We start from the raw sequence: 25,932 nt of genomic DNA on the forward strand, positions 1-25,932 counted from the left end.
TCCAGGAATTAAAGATTAATCTTTAATTAAAGATAATGTCATGTGATGAAACCTCCAGGAATTCATCCAACCAAAGTTGGTAACCCTAGACCCAGACCCCATTCAGACTGGCCAGCTAGAGGGGACTGGATGTGTATTCTATTTGCTAGCCCCCAAACAAACTATATCCCCAATCCTGCAATCTGATTTGCAGACAGACAGACCCTTAGGCACATACAGCCCTAGAAGCAGGGCCACTGAAGTCAAGGGGGTTCCGCACAGACTCAGCCGCCCACCCTTGTGGATCAGATTGCAGGATCAGGACTCATACTACGCAGTCTCCAACTATAAACTACACTAATATCACCTATCTTAATAACTCAACGCAGAACCACTTTAATTCTACTGTAAAACATTACAAACTCTTCAGAAAGGGGCCTTTTGCCAATAGTAACATTTTAATTCTTTATTTCTATTATCTTTACAATTAAGACCAACTGTACAAAAATAATTAATTCAGTTCTTGGCGAATTCACACATGGGAAAAAAATTTTTTCTTTCATTTCTCTCCTTAAAATATTTTGATTCAAGGCATGTGACAAACACATGTACAGTAATGAAATTTACAGTCATTATAAAGAGTTAATTAAGAGTCCGGATACCCATTGTGTTTGGTCAGCTATTGGAAGAAATAGGAAAGAGAGGGAGAACTGTTGTGCCCCATAAAGGTTTAATCACAGAACTAGATTTATTTGAATTTGGGGCTAATGAAAGCAAAAGGCTAACAGCACTGGCTCGAGACAGACATAGTATTACCTTCCTATACAACTCAGCCTTGATGCAGCACCCTGTGATTCCAGTGCTGAGTCTCCATACACTTCTATAGATACAACACAGCTCTGAATTGCAGGGCAGCCCTGTATTGCTAATCCTGGGCTCCTCTTGAGTCGAGATTCACAACGATGCAGTGGGGGAAAGTTCATTTCATTTAAGTGGGATTTGAACCCAGGGCTCCAGAGATGAAAAACTAGTTATCGACTTTGCCACCAAGCCTCCTGCACCAATATCACTGGACTTTGTTTTCTCACACTGGCGCTTGGTGCTGCTGTCTTCGCTCAGTGAATCCCAAACATTCTCCTAATCCCCAGTTTCACTTCCCCCATGTGGGACACCTCGCTAATTCTTTTCAAGGATCAAGAGACTTGCAAAAATGATCAGAATTAATACAAAATAATTCACTTCCACCTATCCAATCAAGAACTGCAGGAGGGAGACAAAGCAGAGCCAGCCTTTAGCCCCTTCTTCTCCCTCCCCCTCCCCCCCATGAATTAGAAACATCATAGCTAATCTCATCTTTCATTTAAAAATAGTTTGTCCTTTTTCTTTGAAAAGGTCTCTGAAAATAGCCACAGATTCCAAGGTCAGACGGGACCATTGGAATCATCTAGTCTGGCTTCCTGTATAACACAGGCCATAGAGCTTCCCAGAAATACTTCCTGTATGAAAGACAGCATCTCTCTCAGAAAAATACCCCATCTTGATTTAAAAACTGCCAGTGACAGGGAATCACTGGCAGCCTTGGTAAATTGTTCCAATGATGGATAGTCCCTGTTGCTGCTAAAAATGTTTGAGCCATTCCCAGTCTAAATTTGTCTAACTTCAAGTCGGGCACTGATTTATCGTAATATCATGGAGGTTCACTCCAACCCCCACGCCCCCAACACACACAGCCCCCCGCACAAGGCCTTTGGGGTTGCTGAAACCCTGAGGCCCCACTCCCTCAGTTTCTGGGAGGACCCAGAACCAATTAATGACCTGGGGAGAGGAGGCAGTGCTGCCCTGGCTGCTGCCATCGCCACCAACTCCCTTCCCAGCAGCTGGCTGCTGCTGAGCTAGCTCCTTCCTCTGAGGAGCAGCCATTGTGATGTGTATGAGGGCAACTCAACAGCCCAAGAGGCAGCGCCATTAAGTAGACTAAGCATGGGAGCAAGTCCACAGAACTCCTCTGTTCTAATGCCAGTTCTGAAACAGACACAGGCTCTGATTCAGCAAAGAACCTAAGCAGATGCATAACTGAAGTGGTCCTATTAACTTCAAGAGGATACATGGAATTAAGCATGGGCTTCCTTGCTTGGCTGCACTGAGGCTGTGGTTTCTGCATCTCTAAAGTGGATCATATTTAGCTACCATGCACTGATGGTGTAACAATGAATGTTTGTAAGGACTGTAAGCAGAATGCACACAAAGCACATCAAAGGCAGCAGGTTTAAAACAAACAAAAGGAAGTATTTCTTCCTACAAACACACAGTCAAACTGTGGAACTCCTTGCCAGAGGATGTTGTGAAGGCCAAGACTATAACAGGGTTCAAAAAAGAACTAGATAAATCCATGGAGGATAGGTCCATCAATGGCTATTAGCCAGGATGAACAGCGATGATGTCCATAGTCTCTGTTTGCCAGAAGCTAGGAATGGGCAACAGGAGATGGATCACTTGATGTTTACTTGTTCTGTTCATTCCCTCTGAAGCACCTGGCATTGGCCACTGTCAGAAGACAGGATACTGGGCTAGATGGACCTTTGGTCTGACCCAGTATGGCCATTTTTATGTTTGTGGCCTCCAGTCCCACAGCTTAGATTCACAGACTCTAAGGTTAGGAGGGACCATTAGGACCACCTAGTCTGAAGCTTATTTCAACAAGCTGTCCTTTTCAGAACTCTTCTAACTGTTCACAACTATGTAGGACACTAACAAGCAACCAAGACCCCAGTCTCCTGCAGCAGAAAGCTGGTGGCAATCTGAGGAATCAGTCATGTTTTTAAGGGGTGAAAGACTTTTACGGGCTCCTCCAAATTACTGGACAGAAGCCAGGGTAGCTGGTCATCGCTCCACAGCAGCAAAGACAAGAGCAAGGGAGCCTGGTCTCCATAGCTGCAGCAAAGCCATGTTAAGAAAACCAAAAGGTTTATTGTACATTAAGAAAGCGCTCTAGTCTGACGGAAGTTCAGAGGCGTACGGATTTGGACTGCAAGTCAGAGCAGCAAGCAACAGCGTGGAGGAATTCAGGTACTGTCTCATCAAACAGTTCTACCAGAGAGCGTTCTGCAGGACGTCATGGGTCCAGCTCTTTTCAGGCAGGCTCGAGAGAGCCAATGGTGCTTGTTAACAGTGTCTCAGACTGAAGTCTCTCCTGTTCGCAGCCACGCTCACTGAGGTCACCATCCGTATAATTACACCTCTGGGGACCAAGCTAAGCTGACACAGGAGTCAGGGATGAAGTCTTTCGTCCCACATGCAAGTGGCTGGGTACAGCAATTACTGGTGGGTCGTTTGGTTCTGCTTAAGGCAGGTCAACAGGTGATATGGACCAATGGCTGGTTACACTGTTGCAAAAGCTGTGCCCTCACCTCATGGTTTTTCATGTCTCCTCATTTCAACTCCACCCCTCAGCCCAAGCTGCCTGGTTCTAGCTGACTGTTTTGTAATGGCTACATACAGCAGTGCTGCTCTATCACCACCAAGGGCAGCTCCTCTCAAACTGTGGTGGGTGGAGCACTGACTGGCCTCACGGCACTAATTCCCCTCCTCACTTCCAGCTCTTAAACTGCATTACAAGAAGCTAAAAACCATTTTGCTTATGTGGAACGGTCACATGAGGAAAGTCATGACTGTGGTTGACACAAAGGCTCTGACTGCAATTAAAAACTCATGGCTAGTCTGTGCCAGCTGACTTGGGTTAAGGGGCTGCTTAATTGCGGTGTAGACATTCAGGCTTAGGTTGGAGCCCAGGCTCGAGGACCCTGCAGCTGATGCTGGAAAGTCTACACCACAATTGAACAGCCCTGCGAGCCTGAGTCAGCTGACACGGGCCAGCCGCAGGTGTCTGACTGCAATGCAGACATACCCTAAGATACTAGGTCATCACCAATAGAAAGGAAGCAGTCTGTGCAACCATAAATGTGAGAGATGGGGTCTGCACAACCGCCAGCAGAAGCGGGAGACGTTTCCAACATAAAAGCCTCTGTTAAAAGTGAACCACACTATGGAAAAAGAGTCTGAGAAGCCCTGTTCTAGGGACACAAGGATGTTATGGGTATATTATACAGAGCACACACTGCTCACAGTGGGAGACTTAAGATTTCCGAATGGTGATTCCTTTAAAGAGAGTCTGGTTTACGTTTGTATTAATTGCACTGCTCTGCATCTATTCTCCCTCTTCCCGTCACAGTGAAACCTTGTCTCCCCTAGGACTCCTGGCACTGTTTGTCTAGCACCAGTGCAACTCCACCAATGCTAGCAACGGGCGCAAGTATTTATATCATCATGTCATTTAAACCTAAGCAGGAGCCCATATCCCTCTACATTACTGGTGGTGGTAGACGAATCATGAAAGAAATCATAGGGTAGATGCAACTTGGCTGTCTGCATCCATAAGCCAGAAGGGTGATTCTGCTGATTAGTCCAACAGCAGCAGGGGCTGTGTTCTGAGGAAACAGGCTGATTTATTTCACTGAGATGACAACCTTTCCTGTTGACTTGCGCTGGGTTACACGGCTAAAGGCTTCATTCACCTGCAAGCACAAAACCTCAGTTGTTTATATGAAAGGGCATGTACGTGTACACACACACACACACACACTCCTGCAACTGTTAGTTGCTACTGTAGCCATCTTAATTTGCATTCTCTACAGTAATTTCTAGAGACAGATGTATTTGGCCAAATTTTTATGATTGCCCTTTAAAAATCCCCCTGCACTTTTTTTGTGTATAAAGATTTGGGGCACATGAAAACTTGGATTTGTGCATGCAGGAAAAACGACTATGCACAAGGATTTCAGAGGCAGTTTTAGAGGGCAGGTTGGAACACTTTAAAAATCTGACGTAGTGACTTCACCACTGTCACATTCCAGAGTGCAATCCAGGCCAGCGAGGGGCTGTATCAGCACCTGCCCTATAACCTTGGCTGCCTCATGATGCTTTGCTGTTGTAGCTCCCAACCTGGGCTGCCCACAAACAGCATGCAAGTCACACCCTGAATGTCTGTGTATAGCTGCAGCCCTGGCCAAGCAGCCCCAACCCCAGCAGCCTGTCAGCAACACACCAATCACACTCTGGCTTCCACTAGCCTCGGTTACTACCTGCAGGGTGACCCCAACACACTACCAGTCCTGAGTTTCCCCACAAAACTTTGTTCTGCACTGTCCAGCCCTCTCCTGGACAGTCCGGATATTAAGATTCGCTGCTCCTGTGAAGAGTCAACATTCAACAGTTTGCTACTTTAACTGGAGTTACCAAACAGTTCTATTTAAAACACAGCACTGGATGGGTTTAGATTAAAAAATAAAAAGTTTGTAAACAAAAGAAGAATTCATTTAAAGTCCTATCAAGTATAAGAGATGAAGTTAGAAATGGGTAAAAGCAAATAAAAGTGAAAACACAACTAAACATTTAAAACCTAATCTAGCAAGTTTCGGTTCAAGGTTTTGTTCAAAATGGCCTCTCTGACCCCCCGTCCCCTTCCCCTTCCAGCAAGATGGGAACTGACCCTTTCCTTCGTCAGGATCTCTCTCCAAGACCCAGAGGCGCTGGGGCCTTTGTCTTCTTAAGTGAAAGAGAGAGAACTTGAGGTTCTCTGCCCCTTTCTTGATAGTCCAGTGAACCTTTGAAGCAGAGTCTTCTGAAGGTTACCCTTCAAAGTAAAGAAGGTGACACAGAAGCTCGTGGTGAAGGAGGCTCCATGTCTTTTTTCTCCTCTCCTGTGTTTGCTGAAGTGAAAATTTGCTTTGTGGCCTGCCATTTCCCCCTCTTACTGTCTTGAGGACTCTGTTTACTACTTATCTGTAAATTGAGATAAATACACATTCCTTGTTTAGGACAGACCTGCTTAACAACCATTGCCTAGGCTGCGTGGGAGTGAACATGTGCTAATAATGTCAGACAGGGGGATGTCATTACTTTACATAGAATGTTGCTACATACATTTCATCATGATAATATTGACCAGCGAGTTATTAGTTTTCCAGTGATACCCCACAAGGTATATTTTGTACAAAGATTATTACAAGGGTGCGTAGCATGTGAATAGAGGGATGCTTTTGGTCACAACCACAGAACCATGTACTTCTTTACCCACATGCATACCTCAATTAAAATCATTACCCACAAAAAAATGGAAATTCACAGAGATCAAATTTCCCTACCCACTCACCATGGGGTAGCATTAGAGACACTCAAAAGCTTAATCCTTTACTGGGTGGGTTAATTTCTCTATCTTTGGCCTAACTATTTCTATCAGCCATTTTCAACTACTGCAAGGTGAAGACAGAGTAAGTACCAGTTTCATTCATCATGCTAAGGAGTTTGGCCAGAATGGCCCCCAGGGTACCTGGTGCTTTATCATCAGCTCAAAAGAATGTTACTCAGATTGGTCTCTGCAAAGTCTGACACTGAAAATATCAGAGACTGTTATTGCTAGTTGCATTTCCCAGAGTTTCCTGGTCAGTCTTGTTGCCACTGGCCCATCATCTATGAGGCGCAGATGTCTGGTTTAGGTGGCTAACATGCTCTTTAGGTTTGAGATGTAATTATGTTGTGACGCTATGAATAGTGGAATTTAAATGCAATCAGATTGTTACTCTAAAGTACAACAGGTGGTAGTCGTGACCCAGGGAGCCCCTGAATGCCAACTGGCAGAGGGCCCACCACACTGTAACTCACATCAGGCCTGACACACTCATTGCTCCAACACACTGTTATCATAATCTATATCTAAGAGGTGTCATGTAGGCATCATACTCAAACTTATAACATACTGGTCATTAATATTATTGCGTGGTGTATGTACAGGCAGTGTATAAAGAATTATATGTGTGTGCTGGAAATATGTTCGTAGCACGTGGCTGGGAAACAGTGCATAAGCCCAGCTGTCCGAGACAAAAGAATGTGTTTCAGCCACTTGACTGTGTCACCAGTGTAAACTGAGCAAGACAAGGCCAGAAACAATGGAAGTATATTTACATGGAAGGTAAACAAAGCCATCAAACTAGCAAATGGGGGAGATGACTACTTAACAATCAGGGCAGTGGACAGAGGCTGTACCCCCAAGAAGCCTTCCTGCCTCTTGAAACAGAGACGATGGACTTTGGAAAATATACGCCGAAACAGTAAAAATTTTTGGCATCCATCACCAGAGGGACACAAAAGGCCAGAACTCTTCATGTCAGAGAAAAGCAGATCCCTCAACCGAGGGAGTTGAAGTCTCTAAGAACTGACTATAGGTGCGAAACCTGCTTTGCAAAAGATTGTAACTTGCTGAAGTTTTAGTCACTAGAAAGTGTGTTTTGTTTGTAACTTTTCATGTTTCTTTCACTCTTACTTGAAATCATTTAAACCTATGTTCTTTGTTAATAAACATTCTTGTTTTATTACAAAACCATCTCAGTGCTGTGTAGTGAAGTGAAGTTTAAATCTTCAGCTAATCTAACAGGCTGCTGTATGCTCTGTCTTTCTGGAGGCAGCGAACTTAACAACTTCTATGAGAGGGACTGAACAGTGTCGAAGGATGTCTCTGCGGAACTCAGGCTCACCGACTGACCAGCAAGGCAAGGTTTGGACTAGCAGAGTCCTGAAGAGTTTGCTGGCAAGGCAGACAAGCTGGCACACCAGGGAGCTGGCACATGGCTTATCAGTAGCAAAGCTCACTCTTGCTGAGGCAGAGCGGTGACCGAGTGGCTCCCAGTTCTGGGTGACCTGAGCAAGACATCACTGCAGTGCAGTTTGTTCTGGAGGAACAAACAGCTCAGCATTTGTATTGGAATTTGCTCTTTGTGGGCTTTTTGCCTCAGGGATCCATTTATGAGGCTGAAATAACACAAGAGCTGACCATCTCATGGCACTTCCATTATCCAGGAACTGAAATGCCAGAAAATTACTAACCAGCGAGTAATTCTGACTCCTCTAATGCAGGGGTTGTCAAGCTTTTTCCTTCTGAGCCCCCCCCCAACATGCTATAAAAACTCCATGATCCATCTGTGCCACAATAACTGTTTTTCTGCATATAAAAGCTAGGGCCGGTGTTAGCAAGCAGGGCAATTGCCTGGGGCTCCACGCCACAGGGGCCCCCACAAAGCTACATTGCTCAGGCTTCGGCTTCAGCCCCAGGCTTCAACCCTATGCGGTGAGGCTTCGGCTTTCTGCCCTGGGCCCTGGCGACTCTTAACGCTGACCATGCTTGGAGGACCCCTGAAACCTGCTAGCGGCCCCCAGGGGGCCCCGGACTCCAGGTGGAAAAACACTGCTCTAATGGCTCCCAGAGTGAAAGATGTAAATTAAGATACAAGATGAAAGATGTAAATTAAGACATAGCTGCATCCCCCAATTCACCTTTAAAAAAAACAACAACTTTACCCCATTGTATTACTGACTCTTAAGTTGTAAGGTCTTTGTGAAAGGAGCTGTCATTTTTACAGGTCTGTACCATGGCTAGCACAAGGGGGGCCCAACCTGGCACTTCCAAAACATAAATACTAAATAATCATCATACATATTGGAGACATTTAAAGCCAATAACACTAGAATGAAGGAGGAAAAAAAAGGGGATTTCTTAAAGAACCGGGGTTCTGTGCCGTGTTTGAAACTGGAGGGTTTTTTGTACGAATCAGAGGGCATTCACCACACACAAAATTCACTCAGACGCAAAACTTTACTCTAAACAAAGCAATCCTGAGAGCTCGACACTGCATAAGGTCATCACAGTTTATGAAAATATACATGCCAAGGTTTTAATTTAATCAACAGCAGCATTTACTTCCTGTAGTGATGACAGGTTCTTGGCAGATACCGGAGTTTAGAGTTAGTTCTGAGGCATAGATCAAACCTACATGTCTCCTAGTTGTAACTCATATTTTTCCCTCCCTAAGAGGTATGGGGCATAGGTGCTGGAATGAGGGGGGTGGGGAGGACGCTGCATCCCCTGGCTTGAAGTGGTTTCCATTTCAGGGTTTACAGTTTGGTTCAATGGCTCTCAGCATCCCCACTATACAAATTGTTCCAGCGCCCTTGTACAGGGGCTCAAGCTTTGGGCCTTCCCATTCCCCAGGGAAGTGCTGATAGCAGCCCACCAGATTAGACAGCTTCTTCCTTCTATTCAGCCTCTCTCAGAGAACTGTGAATCCTGCCAGCGAGTGTCATCTTGGGCAGCACTTTACCTCTTCCAGTTTGAAGACCGCTCCTACATGAGGTTGGATCCGTCTTTCCTGGCAGTACCAAAGAGCAGAGGAGAGGGATGACGAAAAAACAGGAAAGTCCTCTTCCCGGTATCGACCCCAGAACACTCCCAAGGCAGACACATTCTTCAGAAGCAGCAGGTTGGCTGGGACAGAGGGGATTGCTCCTCCAGCAAAACCCACCACCACAATCCTGCCCTCCCAAGCCAAACTGCAAAGGGGAGGGAAAGGTGATGTATTTAATGAGGAAGAGCAAGCATAGGGTAAAATTGTGATCCCACTGGGGAAAAGGGGGAGGGGGTGCCTCTTCTTCATTGGGACCAGAGTTTGGTCCTTAATGAAACACTGTCTCAAACTCAACACTAGGGTTTTAGCTCAGAGTGAAGAGAGGACTTTGCCACTACACCATCTGCAGGTAGGATCTCATCAGAATTTGTCAACTAAAAGGGGAGCATCTGGGCCAACCATTTCCAAGTTTGAGCACTTGCTGGTGGCCTTCAGAGAGCTGGCTGGTCACATGATGCTGACTGATCCATGTTGTTTCTAGCTTTTACATCGCATTAAGGACAGGTGAAAACACATTAAATATTTTCCTACTGTTACTTTTCCAGGTGAGCAGTTACCATATTTCACACAGGTACATACTGCGATTGCCAGTGAGGGTTACCCACAGAATGATCTCTTTATTAAGTTTCAGAACCTCAGCTCTAGTAGTACTTGCATGGGGCCCCCTAGGGAAACTGGCTCTGCACGAACTGGTTCTGCTAATTAATCAGAGACACTTTCTCCCAGTCAGTACTCAACCAACGCCCCAGTGTGGCACTAAGTGGCACCCCTCTTTCTGATTACATGTGAAAAAAATCAAGGCCCTAAATATCTGTGGTCAGTAAAGAGCGAGATTGGGTGCTATATCCAAACTCCAGCTTGCAGAATTACATTCTGGCGGCTCCCTACATTCCCTTGCAGTTTCAACTGGATACTTGTGAAGCATGCAGAGGGAGGGTCCCAGGAGACCACACATTTCATACCCCTGATGCACGTCACTCAGAACACAACGGAATCGTATTTCAACGCACCTATGTAATGCCTCCTTGAAGATGTCCCCTCCAACGGCATCAAGAACTACATTGACCCCTCTGTTATCTGTAAGTTTCTTCACCCCCTCCTTTAGGCTCCCTTGGGTGTAATTCACGCTGTGGGCTGCACCCTTCTGCAGAGCCAGGTTGCATTTGTAATCACTTCCAGCTGCTGCTATCACCTGAAAACAAAGGAGGAGCGAGTGTTACAGTCTGATCTTTCATGGTGGAAAACAGCATGAGCTCTCTGAGGCAGGGACTGTCTTTTAGTTCTGTGTTTGTACAGCACCCTAGCACAATGGGGTCTGAGGCTCCTAAGCACTATGATAATGCAAATAAAATAAAATAAAATAATAAAGGCATCTCTGCTCAGAGTGATACAATAGGTGCTTTAGCATGTTATCATAATCTATTACAGTACCAATAACTTAAATAAAAGCTCCATAGTAATGTATCTTCTATGTCAATGTCCCCAAAAATGCTTTACAAATTTAAAATGATGTACAAACTGTATCTATATCACTGTACCATTCACTGAAGAACAACCACTGCTGGGATGGAACGCAGCAGCTGTTGGACAATGCACAGCAGCACTATATAACAACAACTTAAGGCAGAAAGAGAAGACCAGTCCCATCTGCAATTGAAACTTCAGGGGAATTTAGAGAGAGACTGCATTTACCCAAACTGGTCCCTGGTCTGGGTTTAAGCCTAGTACTCTTACCAAATGTGCCACCGGATTTTTAACATACCCCAGTGCATTTGGAGGAGTTTTCCATCCCTAGCAACATGATAGGATTTCACTCAGAGGGGAGACTACCAGCCGCTGAATTACTTGCTCCAGATTTCTCCAGTCAGACTCTGTGGTTTGTGGGAGCTCTATCACGCACAACAAACCATTTTGTTGGATCATATTAAAGAAGTTCTGTATTAAAGTCACAAATGAGTTTGATTCCCCATAGTTTAAATTCCAGGGTATTACTAATTAAGAGGTCTCTTGGTTTTTGGTCTCTTGCTTTTACTGTTTCTCTCCCTCTCTGGTGAAACTTGCAAGCTGCTAATTGTGTTAGTATATCCTAAGACAGAGTCAGTTCTCAAAGCAATACTTTGTAACAACAGAAACAGCACACAGAGACTCCCTTTATCTCGCTTTGTTAACAATTGTGATTAAAATAGAGATAGAGGATGTATGTGGATGGATGCTTGGTGTGGATAATAACTGAATGATCAGGGAGGTGCCAGCCTAAGAATCCAGTGTCCATCGGCCGAAGAAGGCGTAAAGTGGAAACAACCAGAGGACCCCCGGAGGGCAGACTGGAATCCACCCAACAGCCTCAAGGATGGGAGAACCGAAGACCAACACGGAGCCATCAGGAATGTGCCATCTGCTGATTGATTCAGCAACAGCATGATGAACTAATTCCCATAGACTGGCATAGGAATAAATTCCTATAAAAATGGACTCTAGAAACAGAGCTTTGTGGTCTGATTCTGCAAACCAACTTCCAGGAGCATCAGATGTGCATCTGACAAGGCCCTGCTCCCTCCTTGTGTCCAGGCCACCTGGCCAGTGGCTTGGCACGAGCAACTCTAAGACTGGTAACTATGATAACAACCTTGCAGAACCTGTGTGTGTGTGTATGAATGAATGTGTGAATAAATATGAAATTGAATGGAATGTTATAGCTAAAACTAACTGCTTACTATGATTCTTTCTGTATTCACCATAAATGTGGCATTTTGCCTTATTCCCTTTAATAAGATCCTGCTGGTTTTTATTTTATTGGTATAACAATTTGAACTGGAGTTATTTCTGCCTTGTCACTTTGTGCAGTTCTTTTTACTGAGGGGTGTTCTACTTATAAAAAAAAAAAAAAAGCCTCTCTTTTAAAAACCCTAACAGCATACTATTTCCTAATCCGATTTATACTGTGATGGTTGGAATAAATTCATCTCTTATTCCCATAAACATCAAACGCTATTATCCCTTAGATCTACATTGGTTCAAATCTAAAGGCTGAAATTTTCAAAATGACCCAGTGGCTTAGGAGCCTAAGTCCCATTGACTCTCAAAATGAATTAGGCCTGTAAGCACCTAAATCACTTTTTAAAATGGGACTCAGGAGCCTAAGTCACTTGGGCACCTTTGAAAACATTCCACCTCTATCTCCCACTTGGATAAGAGCTCAATTCTGCACTGGAAAGAATCAAGGGAAATTATGGGGCTCCACAGCGGAGCCCATAGCAGGAGCACAGGGAAGGCAGGTGTTTCAGGAGGGGAAAGTGCATTAGTGTGTGTGCTGTGTTTGAGAGATGGAGCCTCAGAGATGGAGTCTGGTTTACTGGATTACCAGCCCCTCTGACTTTACAAATCTCCTGGGTTCTATTCCCTACTCTACCGATAATTCATTGGGACACCTTGGGCAACTCCCAACATCTACGTCCTTTTTAGTACGCACATCTTGAAAATGGAGAATAATACTTGCCTACTTTGTGAAACTTAATTCATTAGTGTTTGGAAAGGTCTTTGAATGCTCAGATGGAACATGCTATAGAAGGCACACTCATTACTACAGTGGGACACACGTAGAATACAGATTCATTTGAAAAAGGGACATACCTTTGCCTTGAGAACGTTAGCAGCTACATCGATAGCAGCAAGCCCCGTGGCCCCAGCAGCTGCTGTCACTAAAACCGTTTCCCTGAGACAGAGACAGAGACTGAAATAAACAGAGCTTCCCTCCACAACAGAAAAGCAGTGCATTGCGTGCCTGCCTGCTAATAATACACAGTTTCCCATTTGTCTTGAAGATGAAAGATCTCCTTGATCAGCTTAAAAAGACTCCAGCAACTGATTTTACCCCATGATCCATTTCAGTAGTAAGAATTTTCCACATCTTCAATGGTATTCTCTTTCCCAGAATCTTTCCCAAAGGCATGAGTAAGGAGAGCTTGACTTTTCCCAAACACCAATTCATACCCGGATGAAATGAGTCACCGTATCCCCCATCGAGTGTGAATCTTTTACATTCCAAAGTGAAGTGATCTGATAAGAGAATATCTGCATGTTTTCAATTACTGTACAAGTAGATATACATTTACTCTAGTTCAGGTGTAACAGCAAACTGTGCTGTTTGCAGAGTTGGGGCAGGAATGTATAGTTACCTACACTGCGGGGAGAGGACGGTTTTTCTGTTAAGGCACAAGAGTTGGCTCTGGATGCTGTTCTTAGCTCTGCCATGGACTTCCTGTGTCAATGTAGACAAGTCAATTCTCTCTCTGGCTTTGTTCTCCCTATTTCACATACACACCCTAAAGTCTCCACAGAGCACTTGCTGCACTTCCAAATCCCAATCCAGAAGTAAAAAAATTCCCAACCAGGCTCCTTTGCTCCCAAAGGGACCAATGTTTCCCTTAAAACCTGCCTGTAACAGTACAAGCCTACTTATCCAAAAGGAGAGCTGTTGTCTTAGGATAAATTAGCAGAGCAATGCATGGCATGCACTGATATTGGGCAGGAAGGCTAATTTTCAGCTAAACAACAGGTTGGACTTGGACACAATTTGCCTGAATGGGATACAGCCCAACCCTACCAGCTATTTCACAGCAATATGCAGTGGTATCTGGGGCTTATAAAAATCCCTCTGTTCAGCAGGTTTTTGCCAAGAACATCACAAGGGTATAAAATGCTTTTTAAAATATGTAATTTTAAATTGTTGAAAAGCTATCAATGTGTTTGTGTACTTTGAGTTTATAAAAGCAGTCCTCATGCAGGCTATGGGCATTGAACAATTTTAAAGTGACACATACACAATTTGTTTACTAGTGTATTGCCTTTTCACAGTGACCATCTTCCGTGTGGGAAGTGACCCCATCACCGTAGTATCTGAGCACCTCCCATACATCAGTCAATATTATTTATTTATGACATCCCTCTCAAATAGGTAATGAGCCCCATTTTACAGATGGGGAAACAGAGGCACAAAGATTAAGTAACTTGCCCAGGGTGACACAGTCAGTCTGTGGCAGAGAAAAAAACTGAGCCTAAGGTCTCCCGAGTCCCAGAACAGTGTTAACCATGAAACTATCCTTTCTCCATAAATGTAAAGGTACCATCAATATCTGTGATGGATTTCCCGCTATATGAACCCAGGACCCCTCATACCTCCATACTCCCAGACCACCAAGCCTCTCCAGCATCTCCCAGGTCAGCCTGGAAGGGTCTCCCCTCCACTAATGAACCATGCATCACTGCCCTTATAATCAGCCCCCACAGACAAAACTGAGACTCAAAGCCCAGCATAGTGAGCCCTCCACTGAGCTCACCCGATGAAACCAGAGAGCAGCATAATCTCCCGAGGGAAGCAGCAGACATGTCATCACTTGGGACTAGACAAAGGACTAGAAAATACACTGTAAAGAATAGATCTTCCCCAGCTGGGAGGGGTAGGGAGATGGGCTGTCTGTCAGAACAGGTCATTTCTATCCCTAGCAGCTATTATTCTATCCTAGTATTTTCCCATAAAATACTAATGGATGCAGATCTGAGTCTTTTCTTTTTTCAGAAGCATTGCTTCATATGTCCTCAAGGCAGATCCAGCATCCAGTTCTGGTTTACTTTGTGGTTCTCACTCTTGGTGTGGACAGTGACACTTAACAAAACACACATCTTCACCCATACACACAATGCATATTAATTTCCACTACACTCTTGTCAAACTCATTGTGAATCAGGGGCCAGGGAAAACCAGCAGCCTCACTCCCCATGGGACAAAAAGACAGCCTGATCTAAGAAAAGGAGTACTTGTGGCACCTTAGAGACTAACCCATTTATTTGAGCGTAAGCTTTCGTGAGCTACAGCTCACTTCTGAAGTGAGCTGTAGCTCACGAAAGCTTATGCTCAAATAAATGGGTTAGTCTCTAAGGTGCCACAAGTACTCCTTTTCTTTTTGCAAATACAGACTAACACGGCTGTTACTCTGAAGCCTGATCTAGTGATCTGAGCAGAGTTTAGAAACCGGGAATGCCTGGATGTTATTCCCAGCTTCACCACTAACATACGGCATGACCTTGGCCACAAGACCTCTTCCATGTCTTTGTTTCCCCATCTACAAAGCGGTAACAATAATAATACTTAATGAGTTCACTGAGTGCCTCGACATTATTTTGATGTATGCCTAATATGGGAGATTAGATGTTAGGAGTATAGCTGGCTGGAGAATAATTCTGTTTCGTGACAACCTTCCAGACTTTGAAATTTGTTTTCGTTCCCATACAGAACACAAGCAAAAACACTTCAAGCATTTTTGTGAAACGGAATTATGTAAAAATGTCCTTTTTGTATTGAAAAGGTCAGGTTTTCAGATCTGGGGGGTCTCTCTCTCTCTCTCTCTCTAGAAGTGAGCAGAAAGACCACACTGTATCTCAGAAGCTTTCCCATCAAAATCAGTAGGTCTCCATGAAACATTTGGACTTTGACAAAAACAGTATATTCCAATGACCAAAAGGTTTTGCTGAAAATATTGCAACCAGCTCTATTTATGAGATATGACGTTTAATTTTTTGCAAATGAAGCGCACTCTGCAGGGACTAAGTATCATTACTGCTGGACACATGTTACGCTTTGGACTCCTCTGATCACTTACCCTGGCTGCGTGCGTGCTCTATGATCCAGGGCCAAAATGGCTGTGCCATAAGACACAGGCAATGCTGCAGCTTCTTCATAAGAAACACCTTCTGGGATTGGCCACAGCATCTACATGAGGAGACAGAGCAACATTCTTAATCCTGAAGAGGGATAGAGGATGAAATTCTGTCTTTTCCAACTGCTTTAGTGAGCACTTTGAACATGATACAGAAGCATGCTGTCAAGCTGTCCTAAACATTACACTATGTGAAACCGTTAATTTCATCCAAATAAGTTTTAATGCAATTTTTCTTATCAGCCCTTTCTGCATTTTCGAGGATTCTCTAGAGCAAACCCCAGTTCATGGCAATGAGGGCAGGAGAACAAACATCAAAAAGAAAGGCACAGACTGGAAGCTCTCACAGGAGCCAAAAACTAAACAACATGAAACATAAAACCTTTTGCAATAATGGAAGACACATTTAAATTGTAGTTACCTTCTGATCAGCTACGCACTCCTCAGCCATTGCACTAGTGCCAGTCACACCAATTACCCTGTCTCCCTGCCGGAAAAGCACCAGTGGACAGGCGTTAGGAGGAGAACAATCACTTGATCTCACCCCTCTCTTTGGATTAAGTCTTTGATCTTCCTTCTTTCCCAAGAAGAACCCAAGGACCCGAGCAGCACAAACTAAACCTGATAACAGTTCAGGCAGCAATTGCATTAATCAGATACCTCCCCGCCCTTCCCACCTTTGCTTCTTTTTCCAGACCCTTATTCCTCTCTCTGATGGGACTTGAAATACTACCACCTTCCTGCACACACCTCCAACCCCTCAAGCAGAGCTCACAACTTTGCAGATACTATAGTGCGGACGGCTTAAACAGTACCCCCACACTGCATCCTCGATACTCCCTGATCAACTGGGAATCCGTTCCTAACCCCAGCACCACTACATCTCACTTACCTCCTGCACTGTGCTGACGTTCGCTCCAGTCTCCATCACCATCCCTGAAAACTCCATTCCTAAAGCAGGAGAAAGTCATGCACATCCCACAAACACTGAACCAGGCCACTTCCCCAGCTGCACTCAGCACTGTCCTCTGCAGATGGGATCTAGGGGTTCTCACCTACTCCAATTCTGGACTGGGATGGGGAGAGCAGAGAGACAGTGAGTTCAGCTAATGTTAGCCTCGTGTGGCAGATGCAGGCAGCTCTACTCCCCCTGGCTGGCAAAGATATTGCAGTACTTGGAAAAGACAGAAATGCCAAAGGAGAGCTGTGTAAGCTCGGTGGCTTGCCTCTCTCAAGAACAGAAGTTGGTCCAATCAAAGATACGGACCTCACCCACCTTGTCGCTCTAAAGATGCTCAGAGTCCAGCTGCTCTTTGATTTTTAACTCTGAAAATGACCATATTTGCCAGATTACCAATCACCAGATTATCCATGATGGCACAGGTTTGCATACAACATACGGATACAGCCAGCATTCGAAGGCTGCTTTAGAGAAGATTTAGAAGCAAAGCTGCTAGGAGGCCAGAAGGTGGCACTGTGGGAACACAGACTGATAAAACAGTAGTGCGTAAATGGGGGGGGAGAAGAGTAGAAGTAAGGACTTTTCTAAAATTATTGTAAAGTAAAAGCTACGTGGCTGTCTGTCTTCAGAGGGGTTCTTATGGCATCAGTGGGACTGTCAGCTCCCAGGCTGGCAAGGGCTGAAGGAGACATTCAAGCCTGAAGGTTTCAGTGCAGCAAAGAAACACAGCAGAGGAGGTGCATCCGATGAAGTGAGCTGTAGCTCACGAAAGCTCATGCTCAAATAAATTGGTTAGTCTCTAAGGTGCCACAGGTACTCCTTTTCTTTTTACAGCAGAGGTGCTGCATGTTCACCGCTACAAGAACAGGAGGTTCGGTGGTTGGAGGCAGGAGGAATTCAGCAGGGGGATAGCATATGCCTAGAATGTCAAGCATGGAGAAAGCCACGCACACTATACAGTATGATCCCTGCAGACATTATACTTTAAAGCACTGGTTCTCAACCAGGAGTATGTGTACCTCTGGGTTTACGCTGGGGTTTTCTTGGGGTACACCAACTTATCTAGATATTTGCCTAGTTTTACAACAGGTTACATAAAAAGCACTAGTGAAGTCAGTACAAACTAAAATTTCATACAATGACTTGTTTATACTGCTCTGTATACTATATACTGAAATGTAAGTACAATATTTCTATTCCAAATGATTTTATAATTATATGGTAAAAATGAGAAAGTAAGCAAGTTTTCGGTAATAGGGTGCTGTGACAGTTTTGTATTTTTATGTCTGATTTTGCAAGCAAGTAGTTTTTAAGTAAGGTGAAACTTGGGGGTAGGCAAGACAAGTAAGACTCCTGAAAGGGGTACAGTAGTCTGGAAAGGTTGGGAGCCACTGCTTTAAAGGGCAGCATAATAACCTGGACTGCATTGTGGATGCTATGAATTCCTGAATTCTAACCCCAGTTCTCCCTTTGAGTTGCCAAGCAACCTTGGGCAAGGCACATAGCCTCTCTGTGTCTCACCGTGCCCATCTGTAAAGTGTGTTTCATTATACTTATCAACCTCTCACCCAGCATCGTCATGAGGATTAATTAGTTAAGCTTTGCCCAGCGCTTTGAAAATACAAAGGTCTGTATAACTGAGAGGTGATAAGAGACTGTGGCCACAGTGAGGTCTTGTCTATGCTAGGAAAATCCATCAGCAAAGAATTAGCACATTTTAATTTATATGATGCTAAACCTGACTTAAAGATGACAGGTGCAAAACATGTGTTAGCTGGATGTGGTTAACCATAAGGTTGTGGCAGAGCTTAATTTGTAATGAAAAAGGTGCTGGGGCTCAAGCAATTAGGTGCCGGGACTCAAACAAATTTTTTACATTCATAACTGATGCAGCAAGACCAGAAGTGCCAGGGCTCAGCCCTGGCAAGCCCTGGCACATATTAAGCACTGCATTGGAGGCAGGGTCACACAGAGAGTTTTCCTTCCCCGGAGCAGCATGACAGTATACAAAGACAAGAAACTGAGAGCCACAAGGAGGCAGCACTTGGGCGAATACACATCCCACTTACTGTGGGTCATTCTTTTGTGGAAGGACAAAGGAATAGTAAGTGTTAAGAATGGGAAATCCATCCCAATCCCCTTGTGCCTGGGAATGTCTGGGAAAACATATTTAAATATTTTCTTCCTTATAATAAGTCAGTAGGACATGAAGACATCCACCTCAAGGCTGTTGGTCTGACTCCAGTCAAGGTCAGAAATGTCCACAATTTGTTTCCATCGTCTGGCTCTTCAGTTGCCTATATTAAATGAGTGAGGAGGTCTCAGCCTGGTTCCTAATGGACAGGGTGTCCACGAGACAAAAAAACACCACCCCAATTTCTCTTAATTCATCAAAGGCTACGCTGCACCTATTCTATAGCTAGACAGCTTTATTCCCCAGCACTGTCAATCTGTCCCCAGCACTAAATTCACTCAGAATTAAACACAGTAAAGTTAGTCACTCTATAACCTGCACAGATCAGACAGTCTCCTACTTACCAGGAGTGAATGGAAGACAATGCTTCGTTTGGTACAAACCCTTACAGGCCAAGATATCAGCAAAATTTACTCCACAGTAACGGACGCCAACCCTGACCTGAAAGAGAGAAGGGAACCTTTCAAGCAACAGCAGTAGAAACATTTTAAACAGATGACTTCACTGCAGTAGCATTTTAAAACAGCTCTCCCCTTTCCCAGGGACTTACACAGTCCCCGTTACCACAGTATCTGAGCACCTCACAATCCATCATGCGTTTCTCCTCCCAACACCCCTGGAGGGAGAGCAAGGCTATTATCCTCATTATACAGTCAGGGACTTGAGGCACAACGAAGCTGAGTGACTTGTCCAAGGCCACACAGGATGTCTGTGGCAGAGCAGGAAATCAAATCGCAGTCCTTCTAGTCCCAGGCCAGAACCCAACCCTCTCTCAAAAGACTCCCATGTTTTCTGAGGCACAGACCAGATCCTCAGCTGGTATAAACCAGGGTAGTTCTGTTGATTTTATTGGAGCTATGCAGATTTACTCCAGTGGAGGAGTTGGCCCCCAGTGTTTTGGTGGAAGACGGCATCCACTGAACAGCAGTTACTATCTCAGGATACTTTTCTATTATGTACTACTCTACTATTCTTTTAACAAGTTTGTTTCTTTGACACTCTCCTCAGCACACCCAGAACTGTCAGCCACTGTGTTACTTCTTCCTCAGCAAGACAGTGTTGCTGGAGCTTAGACTGGGTGTCAGCACCCTGCCACCAGAGTCCGTCAACCTCACCAGCAAACTCTTTGAGACTCTGCCAATCTTAACCTGGACTTGCAGAGAACATCCCACAAACCCCAGTTCCCGAGTTCCCCAGAGACATCTCTGTTGCGTCCAGTCCCTCTCACTGGACACCCACAGAAATTATTAAGTTTACTGTCTCCAAAGAGACAGCATAAACGCCAGCCTGTTCGAATTCATGCTCCACTTCAATACACAGCACTGAGATGGTTTATAGTAAAACCTAAGAATATGTTTATTAATAAAGAATATAAGAATGTAAGCGATACAGAGCAGAGATAACAACCAGAAAACGGTTACAAGCAAAACAAAATAAAACATGCTTTTTAGCATCCAAGACTTAACTATAGCAAGCCACAATCTTTGCCTAAACAGCTTTCTCACTTACATCAAGCTACCACATCTCTAGCCCTTCCGGCTAAGTGATGGATAACTAAGGAGTTCTCTCCTTATTATAGTCCAATAAACCTTTGAAATGTATTCCTCTGAAGTGTAACCCCACAGAAAGTTCTTCTCCCCCACTGTTTGTCTTCTCCTGTTGACTTCCCATCCCCGCTGTTGACGCATTGTCTCTGACATCACCTTGCTCAGTTTACACTGGAGACATAGGCAAACAAGCAAAACAACTTTCCTTTTTCTAGGACAAACTTATTTATCAAGTCTGCCCCCAGAACAGATTTTAGGAACACATCTCCAGCACACATACGTAACTGTTTACACACCATCCGTACACATCATGCAATGCTACTCGTGACCAGTGTGTCACCAGTTCTTATATGATACCTCACTCAATACACTTTTATAGTACAATAATATTCTGTACGATCAATTGATTCAGCTGCTTATTCTTTAGGTTTCAGACACTGGGGTGTCTGGACCCTGATTGTCACAGTTTTGTTATCAGCTGTTCATTTCAATGGGCTTCTCTGTGCCTTCACATAACATATTATTTGTGTACACACAAGCACTAAGCACTAGACTATGGATTTTCACCTTGTTTTACCTCATCCCAGTGCTGATAATTAGCACTTGGGCTTTACTTGATCAAAGTGCAGTACTACTACAAAATAAGCCTCTCACCAGCTCTGTGAGGTATGGATTGCCACCATATTACAGACAGGGAACCTGAGACTCAGACGGGAAGGGACTCGACTAAAGTCACTCAGCCTTTGACCCAGTGGTTGTTTTAAAGTCCCAAACCATCCTCTTTCTTACTGAATTCATTTCCTTTCTAATCCGCACACAACCTTCATCTCTAAAGCTCTTATTATTTAGGGAGGCAGTGTTGCCTAGTGGCTGGAGCACTAGACTGGGACTCAGGAGCTCTGCATTCTAATCCTGGCTCCGCCACTAGTCTGCTGTGTGACTTTGGGCAATCAATTTCACCGCTATGTGCCTCAGTTTCCCCATATGTAAAAGGGAGATGATGATACTGACTCCTTTGTAAAGTGTGTTGAGCTCTACGGATGAAAAGATTTTTGTATTATTACTGCAGTAGACTCTAGAGGCTCCATTGTGCAAGGCACTGTACAAACAGTCCCTGTTTTGAAGAGCTTGCAATGTAAATGGACAAGACAGACCAAAACCAGGAGGGGAAATGAATTTTGGATTGTGGGTGACAGTGAGGAGAGAGTGAGGGAGACTAAGTGAGGAGGCGGATGCTGTAATTAGAGGTGAGAGATGATCAGGGCACAATTCAGGGGTGGGCAGATGGTGAAGAGGAAGAGCAGATCTTAGAGATGTCGAAGAGGAAAAACTGGCAGGATTTAGCAACAGCACTGATGTAGGGGAAAGAAACCAAGAGGACTAGCATAGGACTCCAAGGCTGTGAGCCTGAGACACAAGGATGTAGGTGGGTTTGCCAGCTAAGGGACATTAGATTATTCGAAATAATCAGCAATTCTGCGCATCTCAATCCCAGTACCTCATGGGGCTGCAGAGAAGGGGATGGGAGGTTCCTAATAATCAATGGCTTTGTCAGCTCGGTGCATAGCACTGCTCGATAGTTCCGGCAGGACTGCAATAGGATGTCATTGTTCAGGGAGAACAATCCCAGAAGCTCTTTACCTGAAGCACTGCTCCTGCAACAAAAGAGTATGCGCTAGCGTTATACTGTGCTGTGTACCAGCCAGTTATCACCCCAGAAGTAGCTGCATTTCATAAAGCATTTTGGTTATAAAAGATATCATTGAAAGTATTTTATACAGCAAGGACTGCTGGCTATACATAGGAGACTGCCGATAACCTCTCCATGAAGTGGTTGAGCTTGCATTACACTTAATTTTAAAAACAAAGTGGGAGAGAAGTTTACTGCTGATGAAAGACTCCAGTAACACTGGATCCAATAGTACTTAGACCTCCGGGGTAGGGACTGTTCCTGGTTATATATTTGTACACTGCCTAGCTTACAATGAGGTTGCTCTAGGTACAACCCAAATAATAAGCTGCCGCCGCCACCACCCTGGTTTGAGTTAAGTATGGTGCAGGTGGTGAAATTTAACCACTGCCATTTCTTAACACCTTTTGTCCCTAAAACAAGGGTGCTTGGGGTTACCTAAGGTTTCTAACCTGCTGGAGAAGAGGCTGCCCTCTGCTCAGTGTCAAAGTCTCCCATGTGCCTACTCCTAGATTTTCTTTGTCACCCTGTCACTGCAATAGCTGCAGTGCTGCCAAACCTCAAGCATTCAAAAAATATGAGATATATATACACACATGTATAAAAATTGGGGTGAGGGGTCTTTTTATTTGCCTCCTGGGTTCAGAGCCTTTAGGGGCTCTGAGGCCATGTTTTCAAGCTTTTCTCCCCAACCAGAGCTAGAAACTTACTTTAAGGGGAAAAGGCGCAAAACAGCGATTTCTCACCTAATCCCGAGATCCCAAGGAGCTGAGAGCCTTTAAAAACAAACCACATGTTGCAAGAGTTGACAGCAGTATACTCCCCAGCCCTAGCCCCTCACTCCCGGCAGGAAAGCCCCAGCACTGCCCCGCTCTCTGCACGGGATGGGAGGCGTGCGCCCAGAGAGGTGGAACTTCGCGGGGGGATTGCGGCTGGGAGCTCAGGAAGGGGCGGGAGCGAGCAGAGTTGGGGCTCCAAGGGAGCACAGGCGGTGCAGGGCACGCCTGGGGGGAGCGCGGGTCGGTTCAGGGCTGGGGTCGGGGGGAGCGCGGGTCGGGGCAGGGCCGGGGTCCCGGAGCGGGAAGGTGCGGGGGCGGGGAGCCGGCGGGGCGGCGCACGGCGGGAAGAGGGGGCTGCCCCGGGGACGCTGGAAGGGGAGCCGAGCTCGGACCTGCAGCGCTTCAGCCGGAGCAGCCAGCCAGGCCCCAGTCCCCAGCGCAGCCCTGTCAGCGGCGCCGTCATGCTCCTCCGCGACGGGCACCCTGCGCTGGCTTCCGGGGAGTGAACACCGCCCAGAGCGCCTCCAACAGGGACTGCGGGAAGCTCCGTCCGGTCCCCGCCTCCCGCGGCCCGGGAGCGCCCGCCCCTCTCCGGGTTCCCCCTCGCCGGGCAACGCCGCCCCCGCTGAGCGCCCTGCCTCGGGCCGAGTCTGGATCCCAGCCAGCCCTGCCTCTGCACCCCCGGCTCTGGGCAGCGGGCCCCTGCTCTGCGGCTGTCCCCCACCCCCCCTTGCAGCGCCAAGTCCCCTGCGCCCCCGGCCATGCCTTCTCCCCTGGGTCAGAGGCAAGGAGGAGAGAAACGGACTTAACTTGAGGGGGGCAAAACTTTGCATATATGCTAACTCAGCAGTTCTTAACCAGAGGTCCCAGGGCTGCCAGATAACCCAGAGAGCAGGGCGGGTGTTAGACTCCCTGGAGCGTGGGGAAGAAAGCTGAAGCATGAGCAACTTAATTGCGGGACCCCCTATGGCATGGGGCCTGGGCAATTGCCTTGCTTGCCACCCGCTAATGCTGTAGGGTTGCCAGGCATCCGGTTTTCAACCAGAACACCCGGTGGAAAAGGGACCCTGGCAGCTGTGGTCAGCAAAAGTCCGGTCGGCAGCCAGGGCCGGCTCCCAGCACCAGTGTTCCAAGCAGGAGCTTGGGGCGACAGTTCGAAAGGGGCGGCAGGTCCTCTGGCCGCAGTGACAATTCGGTGGCAGCTTCTCCCCTTTGCGGCCGTGGCGGCAAATCAGCGGCAGCTTCTCCCCTTTGCGGCCGTGGCGGCAAATCAGCGGCAGCTTCTCCCCTTTGCGGCCGCGGCGATGGTTTTTTTCACTGCTTGGGGCGGCCAAAACTGTAGAGCTGGCCCTGTCGGCAGCACAACGGGGCTAAGGCAGACTCCCTGGCTCTACACGGCTCCTGGAAGCAACTGGCATGTCCCTGTGGCCCACTAAGCACAGGTTGTGAGCAGGGAAGCTCTGTGGGCTAAGCCCCCCACCCCTGCCCTGAGCAGTGCCTCCGAAGCTCCCATTGGCCAGGAACCACAGCCAATGGGAGTGGGCACAAAGCGGAACTGCCTGGCCGCGCCTCCACCTAGAAGTTGGATATGGTGGCCACTTCTGGGAGCAGTACAGAGCCAGGGCAGGCAGGGAGTCTGCTGCCGACCAGGAGCCACCTGAGGTAAGTGCTGCCCAGCCAGAGGCCGAACCCCCTCCCCCAGGTTGGAACCCCCTCCTGCACCCAAACACCCTTCCAGAGCCTGCACCCCAACCCCCATCCCAGCCTGGAGCTCTCTCCCGCACCCTGAATTCCTCATTTCTGGCCCCACTCCAGAGCCCGCTCCCCCTCCTACACCCCAACCCCCTAAGCCCGCCCAGTGAAATTGAGTGAGGGTATAGGACAGCGAGCAACCGAAGGGAGCAGGGCTGGAGTAAGTGGGGGCAGGTCCTCAGAGAAGGCGTGGGGCCTCAGGGAAGGGGTCAGGGAAAGGGTGTTCAGTTTTGTGCAATTAGAAAGTTGGCAACCCTATAATGCCGACCCTGGCTTTTAATCTGTTGGATATGCAGAAAAACAGTTGTTATGGGCTGTGGAGTTTTTATAGCATGGGGGAGGGGAGAGGCTCAGGAAGTGAAAGGTTAAGAACCCCTATTCTACCTCCTGGAAAGTCCCTCAGGAGGGGTATATGCATAAGGCACCTGGGGCCAGAGCCTCAAAGGTGTTTAGGCTCCAAACTTGCTCCCCATGCCCTACCCTGAGGTCGGAGGCAGCCACTGCACATGGCAAGTGTTGACCCAAGAGAAGGCCAGGGCAGGGAGAGGTGAAGACTGTAAACAGGACAGCAGGGCTGCCTGTCCTTCGGTGGCCTCTCCATCATAGACTCTTCCCCGATGCTGAAGCAGAAGACAGGGTGTAGCAGGGAAAAGCAGACCTCAGATGGGGTGGCGTGGCGTGGCGTGGCGGAGGGTTCTTAGTCCAAACAATGTGGTCACATGCAGGGAAAGTTTAGGCTAGCACTCGCCCACATCCCGGTGCTCAATAGGACCTCTCCTGCCTGAAGAAAAGGTGTTTTCTCTCATTTTAAAACCACTCCAGGGAAGACCACTTCCTGGAGGTCCCAGTTTTGCTTGTGCCTAGATTAAAGCACAGTTTAACTGTTTAACTACAGGAACTCTAGAACAGTATATTTGCCACATGCTTCCATCCAGTTCTCAAAGCACTTTGCAAAACTAATGAAGCAACACACATGCCCCCGCCCAAGCACCTGTGAGGGATGGAAGTGTCGCCATTTTACGACAGC

General features: G+C 46.4%; 1 protein-coding gene across 2 annotated transcripts; it reads right to left on the reverse strand.

Annotated features, from left to right (window-relative positions):
• Positions 1–881: 881 nt before the first annotated feature.
• Positions 882–23,658, reverse strand: LOC141992209 (quinone oxidoreductase-like protein 2). Of its 2 annotated transcripts, XM_074961010.1 has the most exons (11): positions 23,546–23,620; positions 23,121–23,150; positions 22,183–22,339; positions 19,482–19,578; positions 16,875–16,933; positions 16,404–16,469; positions 15,926–16,035; positions 12,900–12,981; positions 10,280–10,461; positions 9,186–9,414; positions 882–4,550 (listed from the first exon to the last, which is right to left on the reverse strand). In XM_074961010.1, the coding sequence occupies exons 1-11, from the start codon at positions 23,614–23,616 to the stop codon at positions 4,482–4,484; spliced, it is 1,152 nt and encodes a 383-aa protein (XP_074817111.1). In that variant the 5' UTR covers positions 23,617–23,620; the 3' UTR covers positions 882–4,481. The 2 variants fall into 2 exon arrangements, with proteins under 2 accessions (XP_074817111.1, XP_074817112.1); XM_074961011.1 differs by lacking the exon at positions 23,121–23,150 and having other exon boundaries at positions 23,546–23,658.
• Between the last annotated feature and the right edge of the window lie 2,274 nt (positions 23,659–25,932).

The sequence above is a fragment of the Natator depressus genome, chromosome 8, assembly GCF_965152275.1.
Source record: "Natator depressus isolate rNatDep1 chromosome 8, rNatDep2.hap1, whole genome shotgun sequence".
NCBI classification, from domain to species: Eukaryota; Metazoa; Chordata; order Testudines; family Cheloniidae; genus Natator; species Natator depressus.

What these genes read in the sequence shown, in the direction of transcription:
- LOC141992209 (XM_074961010.1), bottom strand. Translation starts at nt 23,616, where the DNA reads ATGACGGCGCCGCTGACAGGGCTGCGCTGGGGACTGGGGCCTGGCTGG. An exon ending in CTCCGGCTGAAGCGCTGCAG is followed by an intron (nt 23,151 to 23,545) that starts GTCCGAGCTCGG and finishes TTGTTTTTAAAG; the next exon opens with GCTCTCAGCTCCTTGGGATC. An exon ending in TTCAAGGAGGCATTACATAG is followed by an intron (nt 9,415 to 10,279) that starts GTGCGTTGAAAT and finishes TCCCCTTTGCAG; the next exon opens with TTTGGCTTGGGAGGGCAGGA.